This window comes from Lingula anatina, chromosome 5, assembly GCF_051362555.1.
Source record: "Lingula anatina isolate TDL-2025a chromosome 5, LinAna3.0, whole genome shotgun sequence".
Classification (NCBI taxonomy): Eukaryota; Metazoa; Brachiopoda; class Lingulata; order Lingulida; family Lingulidae; genus Lingula; species Lingula anatina.
This window is the reverse complement of record NC_141771.1, coordinates 17955034-17982338: the sequence shown is the minus strand read 5'-3', so window position 1 is coordinate 17982338 and position 27305 is coordinate 17955034. Positions and strand designations below refer to the sequence as shown.

Sequence of the window (27305 nt, the reverse complement as noted above, 5' to 3'; positions counted from 1 at the left end):
TTATTACTTTTTTTTTTTTTCTGAGATCCCCACCTGTTTGGTCATCAATATCAAACTTGAAGTAGGCCACATTGAGGAAGCCAGAGTTCTGGTGGAGATACATCATGTCAGGGTTCATACGGGTCAGGTGAAGGACAAACTCCGCAAGACCCATCAACGCCAACTGGATGGTCAACTGAAATGAGGAATATAAAAGTCAGAAAAAAACTCAACTGAGCTGGTTGAAAAATCAAGAAAGAAATGAAACTTTCTGTTGGATTATCGTGATCAAGTTTGGTCATGTTAAAGACTCAGCAAGACCCATTAGTGCCAAATGGATGAACTGAAAGGGGGAATATAAAACTAGGATATTAACATGATTCCAATGTAAAACAAATTCAGAAAGACTCATCAGAGGTGATTGAAAAATCAGAGAAATGGGAAACTTTTTGGAAGATTGTTGTGATCAAGTTTGGTTATACTGAAGACAAACTCTACCGTATAAGACCTATTAATGAAAAATGGATTGTCAAGCATCCACATACATATACCATCTTAAACAGAAGTCTTATAATTTTCAGAAACTTGGTCCTTACCGTCTTCCTAAAGGTCCAGTAATCTGTGGCGTCTGGGAAGGTGTGCGTGGCCCACTCCTTCAGCAGACCTCTCGGCACCATGTTACCCTGGACCTCCTTCAGGATGTCGCGTAATACCTGGTGACTGGCCTGGGAACCTCGCGCCTGGACGTTGGCAAGACGCTCGTAATAGCGAGCTATTGGCTGGTCGTGTTCTATGCCACGCTTTGAGCATCGCTGTAAAATCATATTCTTTTTTTTTAATACTGGCATTTGTACTTTTGGAAATTTATGTTTGAGAATGTATGTACACTTTATCATGAAGTTGTTTCTGTTGCAATTGGTCTGAAAACGGTGAATTGTAAATTTACTTTTATGTAAATTTTCTGTCCTGTACAAGCTTATGGTTTCAAATATGTGTTATTCATTAAAAACAAGGAGATAATAAAATTAACCCTCTCTCTCTCATCTTACACATAACTACATCCCACCAGTTTACTACAATATACTGTGCAAATAATTTCTCTCTCTCTCTCATCCCCCCACATACCTGTTTATAAATATCCAGCAGGGACACAGAGGCCGGATTATCCTCCACTAATCTCATCTGTGGTGACACAGCCACCACTCTGGGGACAGTGAAGTATAGAAGCCTCTCAGCTGTCTCCTGGTGGGGGAAAAATAAGGTGCCATACATGAAGTTGCAGAATATTTATAATTAATCTATAGAGATTTGAGTAACCAAGACAGTGCTCTAGTCCAGAAAAATAACTAAAAAAAAATCCATTAAAGCATCCAGTCAGCAGTAGACCATCATACAGGAAAAGTTTCATATTCCTGGAAATTTTAAGAGAACTCTTCTACCTTAATCACTAAGGTACACCATGTCTAATACCATTCACAGATTTGCTTTCCATAAACCATTTTTCAAGTTCTTAGTTTCTAATTTTGTTAATCACTTTCAGCCCCCCTACCTTCTGTTTTTCCAAGTAATGGTTCATCATTCTGAGTAATTGCAGCACCCTCTCCTCTCTCCTGGACTCTGTGAGACAGGCATCATTTACCACCAGGTAGGGGTAGATCTGGAAAGAGGAAGAAAATCCTTTATTTATATATAAAAGTAAAATCAATATCAAAATCCATATCTAATATTTTAATATTAAGATCTGGAAAGAGGCAAAAGATCCTTTATTTAAATATTTATTTATAGACACAAGTAAAACCAATACAATCAGATATATAAAATCCAAATCAAATATTAAAAAAAAAAAAAAAATAGCAGCTGGGCAGCTGATCACACAGAGGATTTATAGCAGTCCACAGTTGGAAGTTTGTTGACAATACCTTATCATCATTAAACGAACATTTATATGGAAGTAAAACGAGGGACTAAATAGGACTAAAAATGGAAAAGAATGTGCAATAAAACATGCACAATACATGGATTTTGAAACCCTTGATTAAGTCTTCAACTTTTATGTCAGATCTTTCAACTATCAATGAGTACTATATATACATATATTACTCACAAAAAAATCAATCCCTCTACATATTCATCTGCCTTTTTTACCTTATCATACCTGTATAAACAGCCTCTTGCCCCCTCCCGCACTATCTCAACCCTATATCCTAACATGTATATCAATCTCAGGGCCTCTCACATGTATAATCATCACCCCACACCCACCTTTCCATTATGTCCTCTGATATACAGCCTCCTGGCCGCTGTGTTGTGTTTCTGGACTATCTCCACTCTGGGCATGAACCTTGCTATCCTCACGTAGTAGTGGCTATGCTGGAAGGTTAGGAATAAGAAGGTTGAGGCTATTTACTGAGTTATTTGTTCTGATACCACTTCTATTCTATGTTATATTTATACATGAAAATGCAAATCTTTGTGTAAAAAAAAGCCAGTATCTCAACTAAATAACCATTCTGAGCAATTGAGTGATTTCAAGTAAGAACTTAAAACTACTTATAAGTAAAAGAACATGCAACTCATTTTCACTCTGAGCTTCACATCCAATACATGTTAGCTTTATTTTCAAATTCCACTATGTGGGTGCATGTCAGTCTAGTGGCATTTCAGCCAGTTTGCCTCTCCGATCACCGTACATGAGTGCATTCAGAACAACGGACTTACAGATCCGCCAATCAAATATGGCGACCCACTAAAAAGCTTGCTACTTAATTCCTGATAAGACACCGAATAGATTCCCCATGGGGATTACACAATAAGTATTCAAGTGCATCGGCCACATTTGATCTGTGGATCTGTTAGTCCGCTGTTCTGAATGTGATCTACTGGCTCATCTCATGCTCATCTCTGAGTCATGAAAGAGATGGCTAAATTAAACTTAACTTTCTAGGTGTCAGAGTGCACTACCCATGGTCATACGGAGATTCAAAACTGAAGAAGCTGGCAACCATCACATCTGAAGTTCTGGGAACTCAATTTGAAATTAAGAATAAAACATCTTACCTTGGGCAGCAGAAACTCTCCTGGAATCTCCACCTCAGCAGTATTCAGAGAAAAGTTACTGAGAAACCTGCATTTTTCTTCTATCAGGAATGTCTTGGGGAGCAACTTTGTCTTCGCCTCAAGAATCTTTATCCATTTCTTCAGCTTGTTGATTAGGTTGTGAAGTTTGGTTGAGCCAGGAACACTAAATCAATCAATCAATAAATTAATTAAAATTACATATTGATCTATTTGGAAAGTTATAAAAAATCCACTTTATAATTTATAACACATTCAACACAACACTTCATATTCCTAAGATGTAAATTCAGAAAAATTCTCTCCTAAAATAAATAAATAAATAAATAGACATTATATTGATCTGTTTGGAAAGTTCTAAGGAATCTACTTTCAAATTGTAATTGATAACACATTCAACACAATTCTTCTTATTATTCCTAAGATATAATTTCAGAAATTCTCACCTAAAATCAAAGTCTGTTGTAAACTGGCTCTTCATCTTCTGGAAGACAGGATCCTGTGCCGTGGCCTGAGCACGTCGCGCGAGGGACTCTGATGCTGCACTGGAGAACGTGGACTGCACGCTGGAGACATTCTCTATCCCAACGCCAAACGTGCTAACCAGCTTCTTCACAAAGTTCAAGGTGTGGGGAGTAATGGTGGCCTCTGTCACTGAAATATTAGCAACACAATGTTAATTCTGTTCACTTATAATTTATAACTATTTCTTTTTTTACAATATCTATCCTACAACTTATGAGATTGAATCCTATTTGTGGTATATTTGTGCAAACATTTTGATAAAAAGAGAGTATTTTTGGCAAATGGTTGATGAAAAGAAAAAATTAAGGTGTATGGAGTAATGGCTGGCTCTTGCACTAAAATGTTGGTGACAAAATATTCATTCACCAGACTATTTCAACATTTATTTCAGAAATTTTGGTAAAAGTTGGCATTTTTTTGTGGAAGAAGAGAAAATATTTGGCCAAATTATTGCTGAAAAAAACTGAGGTCCTCACCTGCCCCTCTGTTCTCAAAGGCCACAGCATAACATTTGGCCAGCCCCTGTCTCAGTTGTCTGAGGACCTCCTCATACCAGTTTTCACGGAACCACACCATCTGGAGAAAAAACAATAAAATCAAATCTAAAAATCATGGATGATAGCCATTAGATATGTATGGTACCTTGTGCATCATGGGATAATGAGTATTTTCATCACTTCTGCACTTTTTTCTTTTCTTCTCACATTTTATTTTGCTCATAGAATGACAACAAACTTTTGTCACACTTGTAGAAGTATAGATATGATGATTAGAAAGTGTTGAGTATTGGAAAATGATATCTTTGTTTGACACAATCAGTGCATGAAAGAAAGATGCATCATCCATGATATCAGACTACCACAAATGATTGAAATTGTCGAACTGAGTTAACAATATCCTGTGTTCATGTCTTAACACCACACATCTCATTTATAAAATTTGACATCTTTTACGCGAGAAACAAGGAAAACATTGTGTGTGCCTATATTTTCATATTTTGTTTTACATGTGTGTACAATCTAGTAAATCACTCAATGCATTGTATTTATGAACATGTTCTAGCACCTTGACCTTTATTCACCACTTTAACATGACACATATAAATAATCATTTTTTATTCATTGACTACATCACTTTTTCATTATAATTTCAATTTTTTGGGGGAAAGAAAGTTGACACTTTTAAAAATCCCATCATACCTGGTCCACGATCCCCTCCAGTGATGACAAGATGGTAGGATGAAGGTCACGCTGCATGTGCATTATACGACTGCACCGCCACATGGGTGCTGTCGCACGTATTGGACCACCATCAGACCCGCTCACAGAGGATGAAACCGAGGCCGAGTGACCTAGCTGACTTGTGCTGGCAGATGCAGAGAGAGATGAAGTAACTACTGATGTGGAGAGACTCAAATCAGCTAGAAGAAAAAAAAATCAAATAATATATTTCATTCATCTGTCGCACCAACATCATAAAAATGTGATGCAGAATGTATTTTCATTAAAATATTCATTCCTAAAGCAACAAAAACATTCCTTATCATTTAAACAGATCATTATTTGTCATTACAATGAATACACACCAACATTTTGGTCTTTAAAATATTTCATTATTTATTTTTTTCTTTGAAGTAAAAAAACACACCTCCAGCAGAGGCAGAAGTGGCGCTGGCAGAAGTTGTGGTTGGGCTCATCACAGATATAGTGCTGCCCTCTGTGGTCACTGTGCTGCCACCTGTTGTCACATTTGCAGCAGTGCTGCTGGGAGCAGTTGTAACAGCTGTTGCTGCAGACGTAGCAGTTGTTACTGCTGCTGTTGATGCTGATGTGGTGGCTGCTGCTGATGTTGTTGAGGTTGATGTACTTGTTGATGTTGATTCTGTTGTTGTGGAGACTTGCGGACTGGTTCGAGAGAAACTAGCGCTGGCTGAGAGCTCACCACTTTTGTCTTTTTTTATGAAATTAAAAATAAATCATTATTTTTCTTAGCACCCAAATTAGTTGTCTTCTTGAAAGAATGATGATAAAATTCAAAATAAATCATTTTTATTCTTTTTACACAAATTTCAGAATAAAACCTTATACAGCACTAACCAGATATCCAGTACAGAGAACTTGCTCAGTATACAGAAGAGTGCGCATGAATATTCACTTAAGAATCAACATTTTTTCTGGAAATTCTTATTATGGTTTAAATTTTTTAAGTAATTCTTATTATGGTTTAAAATTTTTAAGTAATGTCTAATAGTCTAGATGACTGGTGCAAAAATTGCTCAAAATGTGGAAAAAGCATGAAACTTGGCACAAATGTTCTTTGGACTATGCTGATCATTTTCAAGGGCAGTGCCCAAAATTTCAAAGCGTTGCTTAGCAACCGTTGCTAAGGAAGTGATTTACCTTAGTAACAAGCTAATTGGACCTTTCTTGTTAAGTTTAAATGATTTAAAAAGGCATTTAATAATGTTTCAAACTATCAGAACTATCACAATACTATTTTAAGACATTAAAAACCCAAGTAAACCATTGCAACAGTTGCTAGGCAGCATATTACCCTAGCAACACGTATTTAACATTATATATTTTATAATAAATATTAAATAATATATGTACAGATATCTCTGTAGCATTTTACATACCCTCCAGTCCCTTCCCATTTTTCTGTTCCCATTCTTCATATACTAACATGTTTCTTAATTATTAAGATAGGTACGTAAATAATGTATGCTTGCGCAAACCCAAATACAAATATCTCCGGAGATCTATCAATGACCACACCTGAATTATCTTTAGCGGGGCAAATGATGCACATCCAAACATTTTTTTACATGTGGATAATCCCAAAAAACGTACAGAACATTTTCCCCAGCAGTATTGCATAATTCTCAAATTCATAAGACAAACATAAGTATTGAATATTCTATGATTTATTCTGAATTGCAGCGACTTCATTTTCTTGTAATCCGTTTCTTAAATGTTAGTTCCCAATTATCAGTACTCAAGTTTTTTTAAATATGTCTGCCATTCACCTAAACCTTTATCTGGTGATATTATATGGCTTTGGAGGATTTTTTGCGAAAAAATATCTGGATGGTATGGTAACTTGCTTAATTGAGTCAATTATTTCGTGGAATGCTATGAGTTATTTCCTTCCATGGGAAGAGATAGCCATTCAGATGGTAAGCTCTTTAGGATGCTGAATTAGCCTAGAAAGTTGGTATTAAGGTTGATTTTTTGTTGATTTCCTCTAGACAGAGGGGGTTTCAAATGTCATTTATAATATCATTGATGTAAAAAAAGAAACATTTTTACACCATCTTTTATGGAAAATATTTTTTCAATTTCTTTCAATTTTTGAGTTTTGACATAATGGTTGTGATAGGATTTCATCTGGGGTTAAATTGAAATCTTCCTGAATTTCACTCAAAGAACCAATAATTTTTGCCAAAAGGGATAAGAAGTTGCTTTTAGTATTTTTAATCCACCTTTTGTTACTACCGATTTCTGGCATTTCGCGGAGAAAAACGCTCTCCACTTACTCTTATTTTCTTCATAACCAAGTCTTTAAAGCCATGTAAAGTTTAGGGCCTTGGTAAAATTTTCATTTGCGGTACCTTCTACCGTCCATTTTTGTAATCAGACGACATCCTTGCTCATGTTATTTTGTATCTTTTTCCATTCCTGATAAAGTTAAATATGATATGCATATTTTTAAGTATTGAGGGAGGGGGGGGCTGGTAGGAGAGTTTATACATGCACTACGTAAGATGAGAAATACTAAAGGTTGAACCACTGTTGACTTTCCTATTATTGAAAGGTTTCTCAGAGACCAGCTTTCCAAGATATTTTTCATTTTGTTCAATATTTTCTAAAAAGTTTTTTAAAATTGTATTTTGTCAGTTTCTATTCTCTACCAAGTAACTTAAATACACATGCATGGTTCTATTTTAATTCTTTTTGTTAATCAATGAAGTTCAAAAGTTTCTGTTCACACCCAAAGGCCGTTAGATGCCATATCTTACTTCCATCAAGGCTGCTCTACAACAATATAAGAGTATTCTTGCGAGATGAACATATCTGAATCAGCACTACGGTGCCATGTCATCAGATATCATGTACTCACTCTGGTTGGACTTGTGTGGAACAGTGGACCCTTGTGGACACATTTGCCAGAAGCTATTGACCTGCCCAGAGTTGCTCCAGTGTGCATGTAGGTGCAGATGTAGAGGCTGACAATGTGCAAGGGCAAAATGCACTGTATATTGCACATACAAGGGAGACTTTGACGTCTTAACTATTGCAAAGTTTTATAAAGAGTCGTAAGGTGATAAAAGCATGGAAATGGCTGGTTACTAACTTTGACATGCTGCCTTAAGTATCTGCACTGGCAATGTATTTGATCGGATGTGTGTAAACACACAATTGTTTCAACTTACTGGATTAAAAGTATGAACATCTTGCTCAAAAGTGTAGTTCTTTGCTAGTATTATAGATTTGCCTTACTTAATAGACTAACGCAACTTTAAATGCTTGTTGCTAGGGTAATATGCTGCCTAGCAATCGTGGCTAAGGTTAATTTGGGTTTTAATTGCCTAAAAATAGTCTAGTGATAGTTCTGATGCCCTGAAACATTGTTATTAGCATTTTTAACCATTTAAACTGGACAAGAAAGGTCTAATTAGCTTGTTACTAAGGAAATTCACTTCCATAGCAACGGTTGCTAAGCAACGCCTTGAAATTTTGGGCACTGCCCTTGAAAATGATCAGCATAGACCAAAGAACATTTGTGCCAAGTTTCATGCTTTTTCCACATTTTGAGCAATTTGGCCAAAATATAGCACCAGTCATCCAGACTATAACCGTTTCTTCTACTTTGGTCACTACTCAAACCATTGATGAATATAAGAAGATATTTCAGCTACTCACATCTTTCCCTTTTGACTTATCTTTAGTTATCATTAACAGTATTATTTTCAATTTATTTCATTGCTGTGACCCCAAACTATTAAGACAAGAAAATATTTCGATCACTCACATCTCTCCCTCTGCTCTATCTTCAGTGTGAGGTACAGGGTCCTGATAGGAAAATACACAGCCTGTGGATACATCCTGCCCACCTGACTCAGGAGGTTCAAAATCAGACGCCCTTCATTCCTCACCAGGCATGTTAGTAACTGGGGTATCCTGAATTATAGGGGGAGCTTTGAATCAAGACATGAGCACTACAGGACAAAGGCATTTGTTTTATGTGCATACTCAGTTATTTGTTTTTTCCTTAACAAAACATGACTGTATTTTGATGTCCTTCAAACATGTAATGATTTCACATTCAATCTATAATACATCTACTTTCTGCTCATTCAAAATAAAAACATATTTAGGTGGACTAGCTTTCAGCAGAGGCACTTATTTTAAACCATATGTTGCTTGAAGCAGTTTAAAAATAAAGGAAACATTTCAACAGAATCAAATATTTATCACAACCATTTTTTCAGATATTTTCAGAGAGAAAATCCCACGCACCATGGCAGCCACTGTATAGGTGGCACCCCAATGCAGTATTTATCAACAGCCTCTGCCAGCTGCGACTTCTCATCATCGTAGGTCAGCAGCCAAAGAACCTTGGCCAGGTACTTCCTGGACTTGCTCTCATTCTGATGCCGACAGGCGTGGAGGTAACAGGTGATGGCAGAGACACCTAGGGTTATGTTCTTGGATGCAGCGCTAATGTAAAAGATTTAAGATTATATGAAACAGAGAAGAAAATGTCTTTGAAACCTTGGAATATCAGGTAAAATTTAATTTTACGCCCTCCTGTAAGAACTTGTAGTGGTTATTTCTAAGTTTCTGCCTCTGCATCATCTGAAACAGCCTCATGTTTATTCCCATATCTTAATTAATAAATTTTCATGTGATGTAACTTGATTTTTAGCGCATGAGACAACATCAAAAGCATTCTGTCATGTATTGGTTGAATGAATATGCTGTACCATTTATTGTACTATTCAACTAGTCAAATTATAAGTAGTGGCCATGCTTCAATTCACACCAACAGGTTTTAATCAATACATAATACATACTTGTCCTTGGTAAAGATGCCCTCTAGATAGTCTCCCCACAGAGCCCAAGCCTTCACCAGGGTGTCATGCATCTGAACAGCAGCAGAGAAAGCCTTATTAGCATCCTCAGACCTGAAAATAGAGTTACAAAATGAGACATGTAGATAATGTCATCAGTGGACTAAGACCTGCTGGAGATTTATTAAATAAATTTAAAAAATACTAAAAACTAATACTTAAAAAATTTCAAATACAGCTTACTGACAGTTAAATCTTGTGTACACTGTCATCTTACATGTAACAATAATTCCAATAAATAATTTTTTCAAATTTTTTGATTTTGGATATTTTGAAAGATTAAGAATGCCAAGGCTCAATTGATAATAAAAACAGAAAACATGCAGATCTACCAATCTTTCGCTTTTTTTTTACTTACCTGCCAATTTGGGCCAAAAACATTCCCTTCAAAGCATAAAACTCAGCTGTCATCTCTTTGGTGAAGAATCTCAAGTTTGTAGATTCTATAACTTCAAGACCCTGAGAATACATGATTGAGTATAAAACAATGATTTAGTACATTTTTTGCTAAATTTTGAATATTGATTAAAGCTGTATTATCTTTCGCTCAAAGTCTTAAATACAAAGAAGCTAAATTGTCAATTTATTTATGGACTATTTTATCATGACTGTGTAAGTCTTGATAGATTAAGTACATACACATATCACACAGCACAGACAAACATGGACAAATAGGAATCTGTACAAGAACTGCAGTACTGCATCTCTACATGATAATGTACGTATTCATTACCTCCTGCAGATCATTCTTTCCCATGCTGCCAGCTATCTGCAGATAACACTTGACTTGCTGTCTGATCTTCTGGAAACAGTCCACTATAGGAACACTGGGAATGGTGTGGATTCTGAAAGTAAGTTTCACATCATTAAGATATAATAATAATTATCATATTATTTTGTCATGAACTTTTCCCATTTTCTATCTTGAATTTATCTATAAATGCATTCTAGTAATAATCATTGTACTATCTGACCACTTGCATAATACAATATGAAAATTTGGTTTTTGGCACTGATTTTTCAGCTAAAGAGATTTTATTTTTATAACTCACCAGTAACAGACAGAATTATGAAAATTTGTCTTATAAAAATGATAACAGTACTGTAACAATAGTATGTCTAAAGGCAATTTGTTCAAGAATTATAAATCTAAATTGTGCCTGCTTTGAGATACAACCCAAGAAAATTTGTTCAAGAATTTCAAATCTTCACTTTGAAATTGCTTTTAAGATTAATTTGAAGCTTCATAAAACCAAGCATTGTTTTACCTGCTCAGCTGGTCTAGACACACACCAGTGAGGTTGTGTTTTCGTGCAATCTTGCCGTAGTGTATGATGGCCTGCGCAGACGCATGCACGCCTAGCATTGCATGGTTGGCTTGCTAGAAACAAACATAGAATAAATGACTGCAAATTCCATGAAACAGGATGAGATAAATTAACAACAATTGTACAGTAGTAAGTACTTAATTCACTAAATTAATAGACTTTATTGAATTGTTTTGTTATATGGATTGATCAGATTCCATAAACAGTAAAACACTTTTTTCTGTTCAGAAGTCAAAAACAAATATAAAATTTTAAATCAATATATTCATCCCACATAAAATCATTGAGTGTATTGTAATGTTTGGAGATAAACTGAAAGTGATCTGAAGAAATTTAAAAATTCAATTTCATATTTAATCAATCACCTTCTCTTCAGGAAACAAAACAAAAAAATCATCATATTAATTCAAGTACAGAACTTATTAATCCAATACTCACAGGATCATTGTGTGCGTGAGTATCATAATGGTTGACAATGAACTGATAGTGATGCTGTCGCCATGTGAAGATATCACTCCAGTGGGATAGGCTGTCTGATATCATAGGAAGACGATTCCTGAAATAATATCCAATATATCAATATGAGGAAATGGCAGCATGTCGCCATGTGAAGATATCACTCCAGCAGGACAGGCTGTCTAATATAATGGGAAGGTGATTCCTGAAATAATAGCACATATTTATATCAATATGAGAAAATAATGACATGACTCAAATGACTTCATAGTTTGAGTCAGTGTTGCTGCGTGTGTGTGTGTGTGTGTGTGTGTGAGAGAGAGAGAGAGAGAGAGAGAGAGAGAGAGAGAGACTGCCCTACCTCCATGTCTTCACTATAGCCTTCATATCATGCAGACTGGAGTTCCTGCCTATGTTCTGTGGTTGAAGTCCCTGGTTGATCTGAGCTGCCTCTTGAAGCTCCATGATCTGCTGGGCAGCCTGGAATATTGACCATTAAAGCTTAATTCATACATTCTGGTTGAGCACTGTTTCTGGCCAGGGAAGCTGTCGTTAGTTAACAACTTAATTCTAACTAACGACAGCTTTGTGAAACTTATGGTACCATTCCTTCATTCTTAGCTTATAAACAATGATCGCTATTCATTCTAATCATTTTGTTTCATGTGACTATTTGATTTTGATAACTGATTAAAAAAATTACTTGATTAATGTGAGAGCTGTTCATGTATATGAATATGGTTGTTTATCAGTATATTTGAGGCCTCAAATAACCACTGTATATTACCTGGAGGAGGTGGACGTGGATATGAGACACCACCCTGGGCAGTCTTCTCCACTCCTTTACTGCCAAACTGGTGGAGACCTCCACAAGACGCTCAATCTGGATAAGAAATTGGCATGCACTTAAATAAAGTCTGATACATATACTGAGTTAATCTGTAAAATAAAGGTCATTCATGAATAGTACTTTTACAAATAAATATGCAAATAATTAAATAAAAAAATGACTTTACTAGGACATTGACATAATACAGGACAACAGAAAACAACTATTTAAATAAGTTATTAAGAATGTTAAATGAAAGCCAAAAAAAAAAAAAAAAAATAGTACATAGTTGAAATTGTTGCACAAGTTGGAAGTGTGACATATTTTCAAGGGGGGGGGGGGGTACTGCCCTCTGTGTGCTCTTGAAAAATCAATGAATAAACTAACAATCCAAATTGACATTAATCAAGGCCATCATTTTAGCCTTTCACATTGTACTCTCTTAAGTTAAGGGGTGGGGGTCTTCAAAACACGCACACTTTATAGCCTTGAGAAAATGATGCTAAAAACTGATGATCCCTTACCATGTTCAAATGATGATCATCAGGGTGGCATATGGCTATGTACCCCCTGTACAAGTTCACTTTCCAGGCGAGCTCCTTGGGACAGCTAAGTTCAACCTGCGCCAGGGCGTCCTTCATGAGGTTCCAGTTGGGCACCCTCCAGGCACTCTCCAGGACCAGGTGTGGGTTGGTGTTACCCTTGGAGTTCGCATACTCCAGGAGGAGGTCCCACTGGTTGAGCTCCTTAGAGCATCTAAAACAATTATAATAATTTTCATTTATTTACGGCTAAAAGTTGGATGGTGCATATTTAATTATAGTAAAAGGGTAATTATTTTAATAATTAAAATAATTAAAAACATATCAGATATTAAAACATTTTCTACATTTTTAAAGATATTTTCATTTTCAAGATAAATTTGAGAGCCACATATGGCTGGGGCTGCACAATACAGTGGCACCCTCATTTTTACGTATCTCATATTTATTTGTTTACTGTAAGCCAATGTATTGACATGGAGAATATCCCACTAGTTCTGTTCCTTTGAGCATCTATAATACAGACATTATTTATCACCAACCAATATTAAAAAAAAAAATGAGAAGGCCCAACTGATTGAATGCTAAGATCATCTAAGAGAATTATTCATTCATCATAGGCAATTAAATGGTGTGTATGTGTGTGCTTACATGCGTGTATCAAGGGGGCTGTTTTTTTTCATTAAATTTGGACAAACAAAAACCAAAGGTACATAATACTCTAAATAATTTATAAATCATGCACAATGTTGTGAATTTTTGTGTTTGACATACTTAATCCAATGGTCCTCCCACAGCTTATACTCAGGGAGACTTGTGGGCGTGGCAGGTGCTGTATTGTGCTCTTGTCGCGCCTTGGACATCGCCTGCTCAAAAGTCTGCTGCGCCTGCTCAAAGAAGCCGTGTTGCTCGTATGCCATGGCCACTCCTGTCTCTGTGTATTTACACCTCTTTTGCCAGAGTCCCACGTACATATCCTCTTCTTGTAACAGAGAGTAGAGCTCACACAGCGCATCTAGGGTCTCCTGCTGAGTATTGGTGCTGGAGCTGGGTTCGAACTCGTACTCGCTGCCAGGCCGACTTGGTCTTATGGTTGAGGTGGTCTTGCTGGTCTCAAACGCCATTCTCTCTAGCATAAGAGAGCCACGATGCCACAGGTTGTGTGTGCGGCCGAGGTACTGGAAATGGGACAAAATAAGGAATGAATTTGTAATAAATAACGTTTTTGGTCAGGGTTTGAAACAAAGAATGAATGGATGAAGGAAGAAGGGATGGAAGGAAATAAGAGAAGAAGGAAAAATGAGTGTAGAAGGAAGAGAGAACAAGTTAGATTGAAGTAAGGGGGAAAAATGTGAGACACACTTATACATGCTGTAGAATTGAAATCATTCTAAAAATAGACCCAAACAAATACCAAGTCAGAGCTTCAAACAATTTTCAAGTAAATATTTCATTTCTGAATCCTGCTGTCATAGGGTCTAATGGATAGTGATAAAATATGTGGTATTCTAGAGGATATTTACCTTGAGTACACAGGGTCTGATGGGTAATGGTATAATATGTAGTATTTCTAAGGGATATCTACCTTCAGTACACAGGGTCTGACGGGTACTTATATAATAATATTATATGGTATTCTAGAGGATATTTACCTTCAGTACACAGGGTCTGATGGGGACGGCGGGTACACACTGGGCCAGTCCCTGCAGGAAGGTGTGAACAGCACTGGGCTGGCAGTCCTTCTGGATCACATGGCTCCCACTACACAGGAATGGAACCAGCTCTCCTGCCAGACTCTGGAACAAATAGATTGTAGACTAAGGGACCATTCCCACAGATATTTGGATCGATTTATCTCTCTGAGGAGTCTCACTATAGTGCTATCAACTTAACCGACTTAAATGTCTGTCACGCCTAGTAAAGCTGTTAGGGGGTAATTACCTTTACCCTAGCTGATTTGGTAGGTGTGACAGACATTTAAGGCGGTTAGTTGATAGCAATTTAGTGAGAATCCCAAGGGAGTTAGACCAATCCAGATGGATTGATCTAGGCATGGGAACCCAGTAATACTTTGATACATTTAGAGAAATAATTTCCAGCAAACAAGACAGGAATGGTTAAATGTAAAGAGAAGTTTTTAACTTGAAATCAGACAAGGCATAGCAATACTTTTATGCATAAACAGAAACATTTATAATATCAGATATAAATTTCAATATTAAGTGATGAATGTTATTGTGAAAAAAAAAAAACATTCACTTAAAATGATTATTTCTCATAATGCCACATTTGCAGATCTATAAACAAAGGTTTGGTGTAAATGTGTACATAATCAAATGTGTATGAATATAGATGCATGCATACATGCCCAGGCCTATGGCCATATGCAGGGGTGGATTGAGGCCATCTTCTGGGTCTTCCAGAAGATGGTCAGATTTTCAACTCACTGACGGGTATCTTAATTCTTCTGTCGGAAGACGGTCAGAAAAGGAGGATGGATCAGCAAAGATAATTTGGAAGGCTGTCAAAAAATATCTCTGGATCCACCTCTGATAAGCATATATTTTATGTGCATCATTTGAAATGAACACACTCACCTGTTGTTGTCTGTCTATGAGTATTTTCCAGATTCTGGGGAACAGGTCCAGCCAGACTTGGTGTGCCAGGGGGGTGGAACTGTGGCACAACTGGGACAGGGCATTCAGATAGGACACAGTCTGGAAACAAGGGAAACAGTACGTGTAAATCAATTTGTCAAAATCAGACATGAGGCTAGGTTTAAAAAAAAAACACCCCTGAACATATTTTACTGCAGATAAATCTCAGAAACCATCAGAATTGAATAAAAAAAATGCTGAAATCCGCGTTTTCACAGAAAAAGCTAATCTTTGCAAAATTTATGCTGAATGTGATATAGCTATCCAAAATATTTCAAGTGAAAGAAACAGGCTACAGCACAGAAATTTTAATTTTCTGAAAACTGTCAAATACAAACTATTCTGCACTGAAAAATAATACAATCATGAACACTTAATATCTGTAAATTAGTATGACATCACAATTGTGCTGAAACACCAAACTTCATCTTCATTGACCCTGACCTCTTGATGTGACCTTGACCCATTTTTAAAATAACTACTGACCTTGACCTCTCTACAGGTCTCCAGGAACTTGGCCTGTCTTTGAAGAAGCATTTGTAGATTCTGTTTGGGATCATGTAGTTCCTTCTTCACTGGCAGATGTAGACCCGAGTCCTTGGACCCCTCCTCCGTGGTGTCTGAGGCCATCTCTATGTCTATCTCGTCCTGAGTTCATAAAAGAAGTATGAAATTAAGTCTGTGAAGAGGTATAACTTCTTTTTTAAACTAAACTGAAAAGAAAGAATCAATAACATCCTTAACACCATTAAAATCCAAGCATCACTTTCAAATTATCAATAAATTTATTCTGAAGACCATCGAGTATAAAAAGCAAAGCAGCACAGAGAAGCCAGCTGGTGTCATTTTTCTCCAGCAAAACAAATTCACACATTCAAAGAATATACCTCTTCCTTGTTGGCATCCAAAGACTCAACATCCATGGGTTCCTCCTTCATCTTGGTCAACATGACAAAGGCTGCGCGGTCGTGGCTATCAGCCAGGTTGACCACGGATGTGGCCGCAGGAAGCAAGATGACGGGTGACGAGCAGTTGACAGAAGTGCCATTTACAGCTACAGCCAAAAGAAGCTGAAAAAAAATAGCAAAATAAAGAAAACATGAAATTGATTTTGGGTTGAATTAGTTTACAAATGCTGTTTAGAGAAGTAACATGACTTTCAAATTTACTTCTAGGAATATGATTACAAGCTCATAGGATGGGGGAGGGGGGGGGGAGGTCCGGTGGGTTTGAATGAACCACCCTTTGGGCAGGGAAAAGATCAGTGCTTTCTTCCCAAATATTCTTATATTTAATTTCGACAAAAACAAGGTGGTTGTGCAGTAAAAAAAGGTAATTTTTATTCAAAGAAAGTCCCCTACCTATTTATGTAGCGCTATGGACCTAGATTAGCATTTTATTACTGTCTGATATTTTTCACTCTAAAAAAGTATCTGCCAATAGCGTTGGATGCCATAATTTAAAATAAATATGTTCATACAGGGACAGATCCAGGATTATTTGAAGGGGGGGTCCGCGGACGCGAGGTCGACCCCCCTCACTCACACACACACACACACACACACACACACACACACACACACACACACACACACACACACACACACACACACACACACACACACACACACACACACACACACACACACTTGGTATAGGGTTTCGAGGCCCACTGAAGGGCACCAAAATTTGGTATTTTAGAGGGCAAACGGTGCCATTTGGAATGGTTTAAAACTATGATTCTCATTACAAGTGGGGACTAGAAATTGAAAGGGGGGTCAGGACCCCCCTGGCCCCCTCTAAATCTGCCACTGTCCATATCATTACCTCTATGCACTGTTTTATCCAGAAATGGCCTCCCATGGCCTCCCAGTTCTGAGAGCAGGTGATGTACAGCAGACGATCGTAGAGACGTCTGCGCATGCTGTTGTCAAACACCTGTAATTTGAAGAACAAAATGGATGAGGAGATATGGGTCAGATAGGTCATGAAGGGAAGGCTTGGATATAGATCTTAGTTTGTTTAGGTTTGGAAACATCATAGTGATCCAAAATGTATGCTCTGAACTCAACATTATAATCATGCTATAAGGCTTTCTCAAAAAAAAAAAAAAAAAAATCCTTCAATAAATACCATACCTCCACAAACTTCTGCCTGATGAGAGGTTGCGAACAGCGAAGACCAGAGAGGAATGCTGGCTCTAATTTAGATGTTAACTCACTGCCGCTCAAAGATTCATCCCTATATTAATAAATTAAATATATTCTATAATAATAATAATAATAACTAGAGGATCAGAGAGGCGATACCGCCTCCGAATGTTGTACCACCAGCTGGAGCAAGCGCATTCGTATAGACTCCCCACATACACAAAATAAGGGACACAGCCACCAGTCTTATGCTTGACAAGCTATAAAAATGTAATCAACAAGAATTTTCAAAATACGCAAAAAATATATATAACTTAAAATGGTACAATCAAAGTTAAGTTAAGGTAGGTCAAAGGTCAATTTCAAGGTCACAGTAAATTGCCAGTATATGACTTTCTATTCAACTACAATAGTAACTATGGACCTATCTCTGCCAGGTTTGGAGTTAAAAGAGAAAGAAATTAGCAGAGTTCAGTTCATGATTATAAGTAGGTCAAAGGTCAATTTCAAGGTCACACTTAGATTGCCAGTATATGACTTCCTATTCAAGTTCAATAGTAACTATGGACCTATCTCGCTAGTTTTGGAAATAAAAGGGAACCAAAATTTGCAAAGTTCAATTCATGATAAAAAGTAGGTCAAAGGTCAATTTCAAGGTCACATTTAGATTGCCATTATATGACTTCCTCTTCAACTTCAATAGAAACTATGGACCTATCTCTGCCAGTTTTGGAGATAAAAGGGAGGCAAAATTTGCAAAGTTCAGTGCATGGTGAAGAGTAGGTCAAAGGTCAATTTCAAGGTCACAGTAAGATTGCCAGTACATGACTTCCTATTCAACTTCAATAGTAACTATGGACTTATCTCTGCCAGTTTTGGAGATATAAGGGACTAAATGTTATAATTTTGGAGTTACCATAATGTGCCATAAATTTCCTACGGAAAAAATTAATTAAAATAAAGAAAAGGTCATTTTGGAAAAAAAAACCTTGAAATGGGAGGTGCTCTGAAGTTCCAGATGTTCAAATTTGATGAAATAATGTCATTTTCGACCACAAGTTGCCTGCTTTGCCAAGCCTTATGTTTTATTTTTCCGGAGTTCAAAATTTATTATCCATTACCGTACTGCACATTTTGCTTTAACCACCAAAATGTACTTTTTGATAAGGTGTAACTTTGGAGATAAAAGGGAAGCAAAATTTGCAAGGTTCAGTTCATGATGAAAAGTAGGTCAAAGGTCAATTTCAAGGTCACAGTAAGATTGCCAGTATATGACTTCCTATTCAACTTCAATAGTAACTATGGACCTATCTCTGCCAGTTTTGGAGATAAAAGGGAACCAAAATTTGCAAAGTTCAGTTCATGGTGAAAAGTAGGTCAAAGGTAAATTTTAAGGTCACATTTAGATTGCTAGTATATGACTTCCTATTCAACTTCAATAGTAACTATGGACCTATCTCTGCTAGTTTTGGAGATAAAAGGGAAGCAAATTTTCCAAAGTTCAGTTCATGGTGGAAAGTAGGTCAAAGGTCAATTTCAAGGCCACATTTAGATTGCCAGTATATGACTTCATATTCAAGTTCAATAGAAACTATGGACCTATCTCTGCCAGTTTTGGAGATAAAAGGGAGGCAAAATTTGCAAAGTTCAGTTCATGGTGAAAAGTAGGTCAAAGGTCAATTTCAAGGTCACAGTAAGATTGCCAGTACATGACTTCCTATTCAACTTCAATAGTAACTATGGACTTATCTCTGCCACTTTTGGAGATATAAGGGACTAAATGTTATAATTTTGGAGTTACCATAATGTGCCATAAATTTCCTACAGAAAAAATTAATTAAAATAAAGAAAAGGTCATTTTGGTAAAAATTCCTGAAATGGGAGGTGCTCTGAAGTTTCAAATGTTCAAATTTGATGAAATAATGTCATTTTCGACCACAAGTTGCCTGCTTTGCCTAGCCTTATGTTTTATTTTTACGGAGTTCAAAATTTATTATCCATTACCGTACTGCACATTTTGCTTTAACCACCAAAATGTACTTTTTGATACAGCGTAACTTTGGAGATAAAAGGGAAGCAAAATTTGCAAAGTTCAGTTCATCATGAAAAGTAGGTCAAAGGTCAATTTCAAGGTCACAGTAAGATTGCCAATATATGACTTCCTATTCAAGTCCAATAGTAACTATGGACCTATCTCTGCCAGTTTTGGAGATAAAAGGGAACCAAAATTTGCAAAGTTCAATTCATGATAAAAAGTAGGTCAAAGGTCAATTTCAAGGTCACATTTAGATTGCCAGTATATGACTTCCTATTCAACTTCAATAGTAACTATGGACCTATGTCTGCCAGGTTTGGAGTTAATAGAGAAAGAAATTAGCAGAGTTCAGTTCATGGTAAAAAGTAGGTCAAAGGTCAATTTTAAGGCCACATTTAGATTGCCAGTATATGACTTCCTATTCAACTTCAATAGTAACTATGGACCTATCTCTGCCAGTTTTGGAGATAAAAGGGAAGCAAAATTTGCAAAGTTCAGTTCATGACGAAAAGTAGGTCAAAGGTCAATTTCAAGGTCACAGTAAGATTGCCAGTATATGACTTCCTATTCAAGTTCAATGGTAACTATGGACCTATCTCTGCCAGTTTTGGAGATAAAAGGGAACCAAAATTTGCAAAGTTCAATTCATGATAAAAAGTAGTTCAAAGGTCAATTTCAAGGTCACATTTAGATTGCCAGTATATGACTTCCTATTCAACTTCAATAGTAACTATGGACCTATCTCTGCCAGGTTTGGAGTTAAAAGAGAAAGAAATTAGCAGAGTTCAGTTCATGGTGAAAAGTAGGTCAAAGGTCAATTTTAAGGTCACATTTAGATTGCCAGTATATGACTTCCTATTCAACTTCAATAGTAACTATGGACCTATCTCTGCTAGTTTTGGAGATAAAAGGGAAGCAAAATTTCCAAAGTTCAGTTCATGGTGAAAAGTAGGTCAAAGGTCAATTTCAAGGTCACAGTAAGATTGCCAGTATATGACTTCCTATTCAACTTCAATAGTAACTATGGACCTATCTCTGCCAGTTTTGGAGATATAAGGGACTAAATGTTATAATTTTGGAGTTACCTTAATGTGCCATAAATTTCCTACAGAAAAAATTAATTAAAATAAAGAAAAGGTCATTTTGGTCAAAATTCTTGAAATGGGAGGTGCTCTGAAGTTCCAGAAGTTCAAATTTGATGAAATAATGTCATTTTTGACCACAAGTTGTCTGCTTTGCCAAGCCTTATGTTTTATTTTTCCAGAGTTCAAAATTTATTATCCATTACCGTACTGCACATTTTGCTTTCACCACCAATATGTACTTTTTGATACAGCGTAACTCGAAAACCGTATGGAATACAAAAAAACGGAGACCACCTCCAGTGTTGGGCTTTACATGCTCTACAAAATGCAAAAAAGAATGGGTCTCTAGCATTAACGGTTCCCGAATTAGAGACAGTTTTCAGTTTCGGTATCTTATGGCCGCTACACCCGTGAAAATGCACCGATTGACCCCAAATTCACACAGATGAAAGATGACCTGAAGGGTAATATTTTCCAATAATTTTATTGGTTAAGTCTGTGTGGTGTCTGAATAACAGCGCAAATAAATTTTTTTTCGTAAAAAAATTCATTTTTTTGAAAATTTTTTGCCCGTTTGACCTTGAAATAAAGGTCAAAGGTCAAATCCAAGGGCATATTTGAAATCTACACATATGACTTTTGGAAAGCCGTCTGTAGAAATTTTTCCCATAATTCCTTCCGTAGGGTAGATAATTAGCATTTAATTTTGCCATTTTTGGACAAGGGTGCATTGCAATGAGTGCCACACCTAGACCCCAATACCGACAAAGCCCAAATTTTACGTGGAACGAGTTGAGATTATAGGTGACCTAAATCCAAGAGATGGGTATGGGGGCCCTTACCGTCTAGGAGGAGAAGCGGTAACGGTAACATGGCGGCGGAGCCGGCGGAGCCGGCGGAGCCGCAGGAGCCGGCGGAGCCGCAGGAGCCGGCGGAACGGACCGGACGGGACTAAAACCATGTGTACCGCCAGCGCTAACGCTGGTGGTACAATAATAATAATAATAATAATAATAATAATAAATACTTTAAATAGAAAAAAGAAAATAATATTATGATAAATTCTGTAAGTTAATTAAGCTGCACTCAACCACATAAATGTTGAAACTATAACTATGATATTGTGAATGAAATTTATATGTTGAGAATATTAATATCTGTCAAAAAAAGACATCTGACAACATGTTACTTTAATTCACTTCACTTATGCCACAGAAGTTTTTATTTCACTTCTTTGTATGTTTCTAAATTACTTCCTGCATATTTTCTGACTAGTTCCCCTGAAATTTACCTGTAAATGTAATTGACTAGTTCCAGAAACTGAGCATTAAGTTCAGCTTCATCTGGGAATCTTTTCTCCACATGCTGCATCAGTTTCACCAGCAAGATGGCTTTCTCTCTCAGTGTGGGTCCTTGGTTTATTGCAACCTGTGTCTAGTAATAAAATAGTAATAAAATAAAATATAAAATGATATAAACCTAAAAATCAATTGACATCAGGGGCTCCTTGTCCATGAATGCAATATGACTATATAGGCTCTATAAACAAACAAGGCAGCAAAGCTGTCAAATGTACAGACAAAAAACAGAAAATAAAGATGCAAAATAGGTCATTTTGTCAATTTTGATGCAGTAATAAATAATGCTTATAATAGCACTGTCAGTCAACACTGAATTTTAATCATGCACAACAGGTACCATGGTCAATAACAGGAGCGAACCCAGAGATATTTTCTGACAGTATTCCAAAGTATCTATGTTGATCCATCCTCCATTTTTATGGTCTTCCAACAGAAAAAAATAGATACCAGTCAATATAAACTTAATAACCTGACCGTCTTCCGGAAGACCCAGAAGATGTTCTCAATCCACCCCTTCAGTAAGATTACAGTTTCAGGACCATGAGAGTTCAAATTCTCATGATGAAAGTCTCAATATTTGAAAAATGATGACAGTGCATAAAATAATATTACATAATGTTTAAAAACAATACAACTGCTTATGTGGAAATAGAGAAAATGTGCAGAGCCTCAGGCAGATGAGAGTTAAAAGTCACAAATGCCAGTGTTTGAGAAAAAATTAAAAAGGAAAACATAACAAAACTAGAAAAACACTCCAAGAGCGCAGACCTCTGCCAAGACAGCAATTGTTGATTATTATTGATTGATTATTGATCCGGACCACCACCAAAAACTAATCATTGTCCTCCTTGCCCACTTCTGACAGTTCCTGAAAATTTCATCAAAATCGGTCCGTAACTTTTTGAGTTATGTTGATGACAGACAAACAGGGGTGAAAACATAACCTCCTTGGCAGAGGTAAATATAATTCCAAAGATGCTGCCATTCAAACTTTTAATCTTTTTTGATATATATATATATATATATATATATATATATATATTAAAAACTTATTTGCAATATTAAACAAAATTTACCTGCATAATTATCACTGCTTACTTATTATTAATCTAGCAGAGAGCTTAACCTTTGGGAGTTTACAGGGAAATATCAACAAGTGTGCTTTATGTAATCTCATTTAATGGCCTATTAATGACTTTATAACTCTGAACTTAGCTAAGTGATACCCAAGGGAAATTTACAGACTGACCCTCTCAAAGATCTTTCAGGCCCATAAGTCACATCTTAAGAAAAGCACATAACAATAATGCACAAAATAGGAGACTACCAATTCTGATGCAATAATATATTATGTTTAACTGCACAGTCAACATCAAATTTTAATTATGCACAACAGGTAACACCAACGAAAGTAAAAGCATAAGGCTTCAGGCCCATCAGAGTTCAAGTTTATACTTTGAAAGTGCCAGAATGAGAAAAATGAAAATTTCACACAAAATTGCATGAATTCAATGATAAAAGATAACCCAATTGAGCTGGCTTTCTAATTTGAACTGCATGCCAATCCTAAAAATCATACTTGTAAGTTAAAAATAATAATAAGTAACACAGTTTTCTTTTCATAATGTTTGCAGTAGCAGTGCAAAAAGATTTTTGTCAATTTTGATGTAACATTACATAATAAATTATATAATAATTATCACCAATTTTTGATTATTGACTATAAATAGCATGGGCATTTAGAAAATTTGATTACTATTCGGCTTCATGTCCATGGGAGCTCTGAGTCCCGCAATGAATATGCCAACACGATAATAATGAATTTTTCACTAAAATGTATAACTCCCAGAAAAAGAAGCCAATTAGACTGCTTTTCCAACTCAGGCTGCATTTTAGTCCTGTGTTTCTTTTTTGAAAGTTTGACAGTCATAAGTAACACGGTTTTCCCATAATGGTCATCATGGCAGCAGCACCAAAAATTGTGTTTTCTTCTATTTTGATGCAACATTACATAATGCTTAACAGCATAATGACCATCAATTTTTAATAATAATATACATGGATTTTCAGAAAATGTGACTAGCATGGGTCTTCAAGCCCGTGGAGGTTCTAAGTCACACCTTGAAAATGCCAATAAGTGAAAAATGAAATTTACACAAAAAACTGTTTAACTGCCAGAAAAATTTACCAAACAGACTACATTTCCTACTGAAGCTGTATTTTAGTCCCATGTTTCTTCCCTGTAAGTTTGAGAACAGTAAGTGACATGATTTTCCTTAAGTGCTCATCATGGGAGCAGTGCCCAAAATAGGGGTTTCTTCAAATTTTAATGTAACATTACATAATGTTTAACAGCATAATGACCATCAATTTTTAATAATAGAATATTAGTAACATGGACATTCAGAAAATGTGACAAGCAAAGGTCTTCAGGATCATAGAACTTCAAAGTCACACCTTGAAAATGCCAATATGTGAAAAATTAAATTTTCACAAAAAACTGTTTAACTGCCAGAAAAAATTACCAAACAGACTGCATTGCCTACTGAAGCTGTATTTTAGTCCCATGTTTCTTTCCTGTAAGTTTGAGAACAGTAAGTGACATGATTTTCCTTAAATATTCATCATGGGAGCAGTGCCCAAAATAGGGGTTTCTTCAAATTTTGATGCAATATTACATAATGTTTAACAGCATAATGACCATCAATTTTTAATAATAAAATATTAGTATCATGGATATTCAGAAAATGTGACTAGCAAAGGTCTTCAGGCCCATGGAACTTCAAAGTCACATCTTGAAAATGCCAAAATGTAAACAAGACAACACTTTTCTGAAATGGGTTTATTTCCATTTTAACACTTTTTTAACATAAAACAAAATTAACAGTTTACTGCCATTTTTATATGACCAACTAAGAAAATTGATGAGATGGGAAAAATATCAATAGAACAGTATTAAATGTCCAATTTCCTTCATTCTGAGATTCTGAACATAGTGGATGATTGAATCTGACAAACTGCGATGATATGTGTTTATTTCCATTTTTGACACTTCATTACACAATACACGATAACAAGTTTACCATCATTTTTACATAATCAACTAACAATGTTGTAAAGATGCAGGAAATGTCAAAAAAACACTTTTACATATCTTATTAGTTCAATAATGAGACTATTAACATGCCTAAGAATTGAATCAGAGAAAATGTGAAAAAAAAGCATAACTTCCCTAAAAATGACCCAATTATACTGATTTTTGAACTTGACCTGCGTATTATAAATATTCATCAGTTCTGTAAGTTTCAAACCAAAAGGTAAAACGGTTTTCCACTTATCGTGTTTACGGTGTTGCATATATGCTGAAAAAGTGAAAAAAAAAGCAAAACTTCCCTAAAAATGACCCGATCATGCTGATTTTCAAACTTGACCTGCGTATTATACAAATTCATCAGTTCTGTAAGTTTCAAACCAAAAGGTAAAACGGTTTTCCACTTATCGTGTTTACGGTGTTGCATATATGCTGAAAAAAGTGAAAAAACAGCATAACTTCCCTAAAAATGGCCCGATCATGCTGATTTTCGAACTTGACCTGAATATTATGAATATTCATCAGTTCCGTAAGTTTCAAGTCAAAACGTAAAACCGTTTTCCACTTATCGTGTTTACGGTAAAAGTGCACGCCAATGGCGACGACAGACGCAGGTGACGGCTATATGTACAGACACATCTGTGTCTGTACATAAAAATGACTGGCATCTTTTCACATATAAAAATTTAAGGTAGCTAAAACTTGTCACTTTGTGTTGTGTAATAAGTCTAATAATTCAATCTAAAGATCAATTGTCTTAATTAAAAGTTCTAATAAGTGTTTGAGATGACAATGGCACATCTTTTCATGCATAATAAAATCATGCACATCCAAACAAATCCAGTGACAAAATACATGCAAAAAAAGTTCAGTAAACTAAACTGTATAAAACATCTAACTTCAAACTTAAATCTAACCAAGGAAACCACAGACAAGACCTACAAAGGAAGATAAAAGCTTCAAATATACACAAGGTCTTTTTAGTGTACAAAAACAAATCAACATGTTATCATTCTACTCAAAACTAAACAATTTCAAAGTCACATCCTCAAATAACTAAATTGCAAAAACAAAACCACATGCAAAACTGAAATTCTGTACTACAACAATTAACCAATCAAGGAGAGTATAAGAAAAGGTAACACATCTAAAATAGCCAATCAAAAGCAAACATACATTTACCTTGGTCTTGACCCAGTCTTCTACCATTTTAGTGATGGCCTTCATGACCTTGACATCGGGGGTCTTTTCAATGAGTCCAACGAGGATTGTCCCAATGAAACCCTTTCTCATTTCCATGCTCATCACCCCTACTCTGTTCTTCACAAGATCCAAGCTGAGGATGAGGAGCTCACTGGCCACTGAAAAAAATTTAACTTTAATTAATTTGGCAATTACCCTGAGCAAAATGTTTAATTTACAGCAAATTTGCGGGAAGGAATTCTTCACAAGATGCAAGCTGAGGATGAGGAGCTCACTGGCCACTGAAAAATAAGACTAAACTTTAATTTGGTAAGGGATATGTGATAATACACATACATTGTACATAACCACTCTGAACCTGTATCATACATATGTGACTGTTGGTAACAGCATTTGCACTTACTTTTAAAATGAACAATAACTTCACTGGATCTTCAATAATATTATACTACATAGTTACATTAAATTCATACTTTTTAGAAAAAATACCTTAACATCATCTGTTGATAAGAGTGCGATGGTTCATTTTAAACTTTGAGTTGTAACTCAATGGCACTATCAAATGACACTTTTAAGAAGTAAATTTATTAACTGAGAATCTGGTCATCCTCGATGCATACCTGGGCTGGTTTCGGGAGCAGAGGGAGTCAGATGCTCCCTGGCCATCCTCTGCAGCACTCTCATGAAGGAAGTGATCAGCCTGTCTATATACTGGGGGTTGTGGATGCAGGCCGCTTTCAAGATCATTAGTGTACCAAATAGCTGAGAGGGGGAGCCACTGGTTGATCTGAAAAATATGGGGGTGTCTGGGTATGAGAAGACCTTTTTAATTCATCACCAATAACAAAATATT

At 36.1% G+C, this 27305-nt stretch overlaps 1 protein-coding gene across 5 annotated transcripts in view; it reads right to left on the bottom strand.

Moving 5' to 3' along the window:
* LOC106166058 (transformation/transcription domain-associated protein) overlaps positions 1-27305 on the bottom strand; it is a 67056-nt gene that overhangs the window by 2806 nt on the left and 36945 nt on the right. For 4 of the 5 annotated variants that reach the window (XM_087013049.1, XM_087013051.1, XM_087013054.1 and 1 more), the window contains 30 exons: positions 27073-27239; positions 26426-26610; positions 22089-22231; positions 17666-17768; positions 17355-17465; positions 16415-16597; positions 16014-16175; positions 15468-15587; positions 14523-14666; positions 13645-14048; positions 12853-13084; positions 12287-12382; positions 11861-11979; positions 11482-11599; positions 10984-11096; positions 10449-10560; positions 10074-10174; positions 9659-9769; positions 9102-9302; positions 8614-8762; positions 5227-5529; positions 4779-4999; positions 4056-4155; positions 3501-3708; positions 3037-3220; positions 2242-2349; positions 1529-1636; positions 1105-1221; positions 576-791; positions 34-175 (listed from right to left, as the gene is read on the bottom strand). In XM_087013049.1, coding sequence (XP_086869175.1) covers positions 34-175; positions 576-791; positions 1105-1221; positions 1529-1636; positions 2242-2349; positions 3037-3220; positions 3501-3708; positions 4056-4155; positions 4779-4999; positions 5227-5529; positions 8614-8762; positions 9102-9302; positions 9659-9769; positions 10074-10174; positions 10449-10560; positions 10984-11096; positions 11482-11599; positions 11861-11979; positions 12287-12382; positions 12853-13084; positions 13645-14048; positions 14523-14666; positions 15468-15587; positions 16014-16175; positions 16415-16597; positions 17355-17465; positions 17666-17768; positions 22089-22231; positions 26426-26610; positions 27073-27239 — 4781 coding nt within the window. The remainder of the gene's footprint in view (positions 1-33; positions 176-575; positions 792-1104; positions 1222-1528; positions 1637-2241; positions 2350-3036; positions 3221-3500; positions 3709-4055; positions 4156-4778; positions 5000-5226; positions 5530-8613; positions 8763-9101; positions 9303-9658; positions 9770-10073; positions 10175-10448; positions 10561-10983; positions 11097-11481; positions 11600-11860; positions 11980-12286; positions 12383-12852; positions 13085-13644; positions 14049-14522; positions 14667-15467; positions 15588-16013; positions 16176-16414; positions 16598-17354; positions 17466-17665; positions 17769-22088; positions 22232-26425; positions 26611-27072; positions 27240-27305) is intronic. The other variant, XM_087013050.1, reaches the window with a different exon arrangement.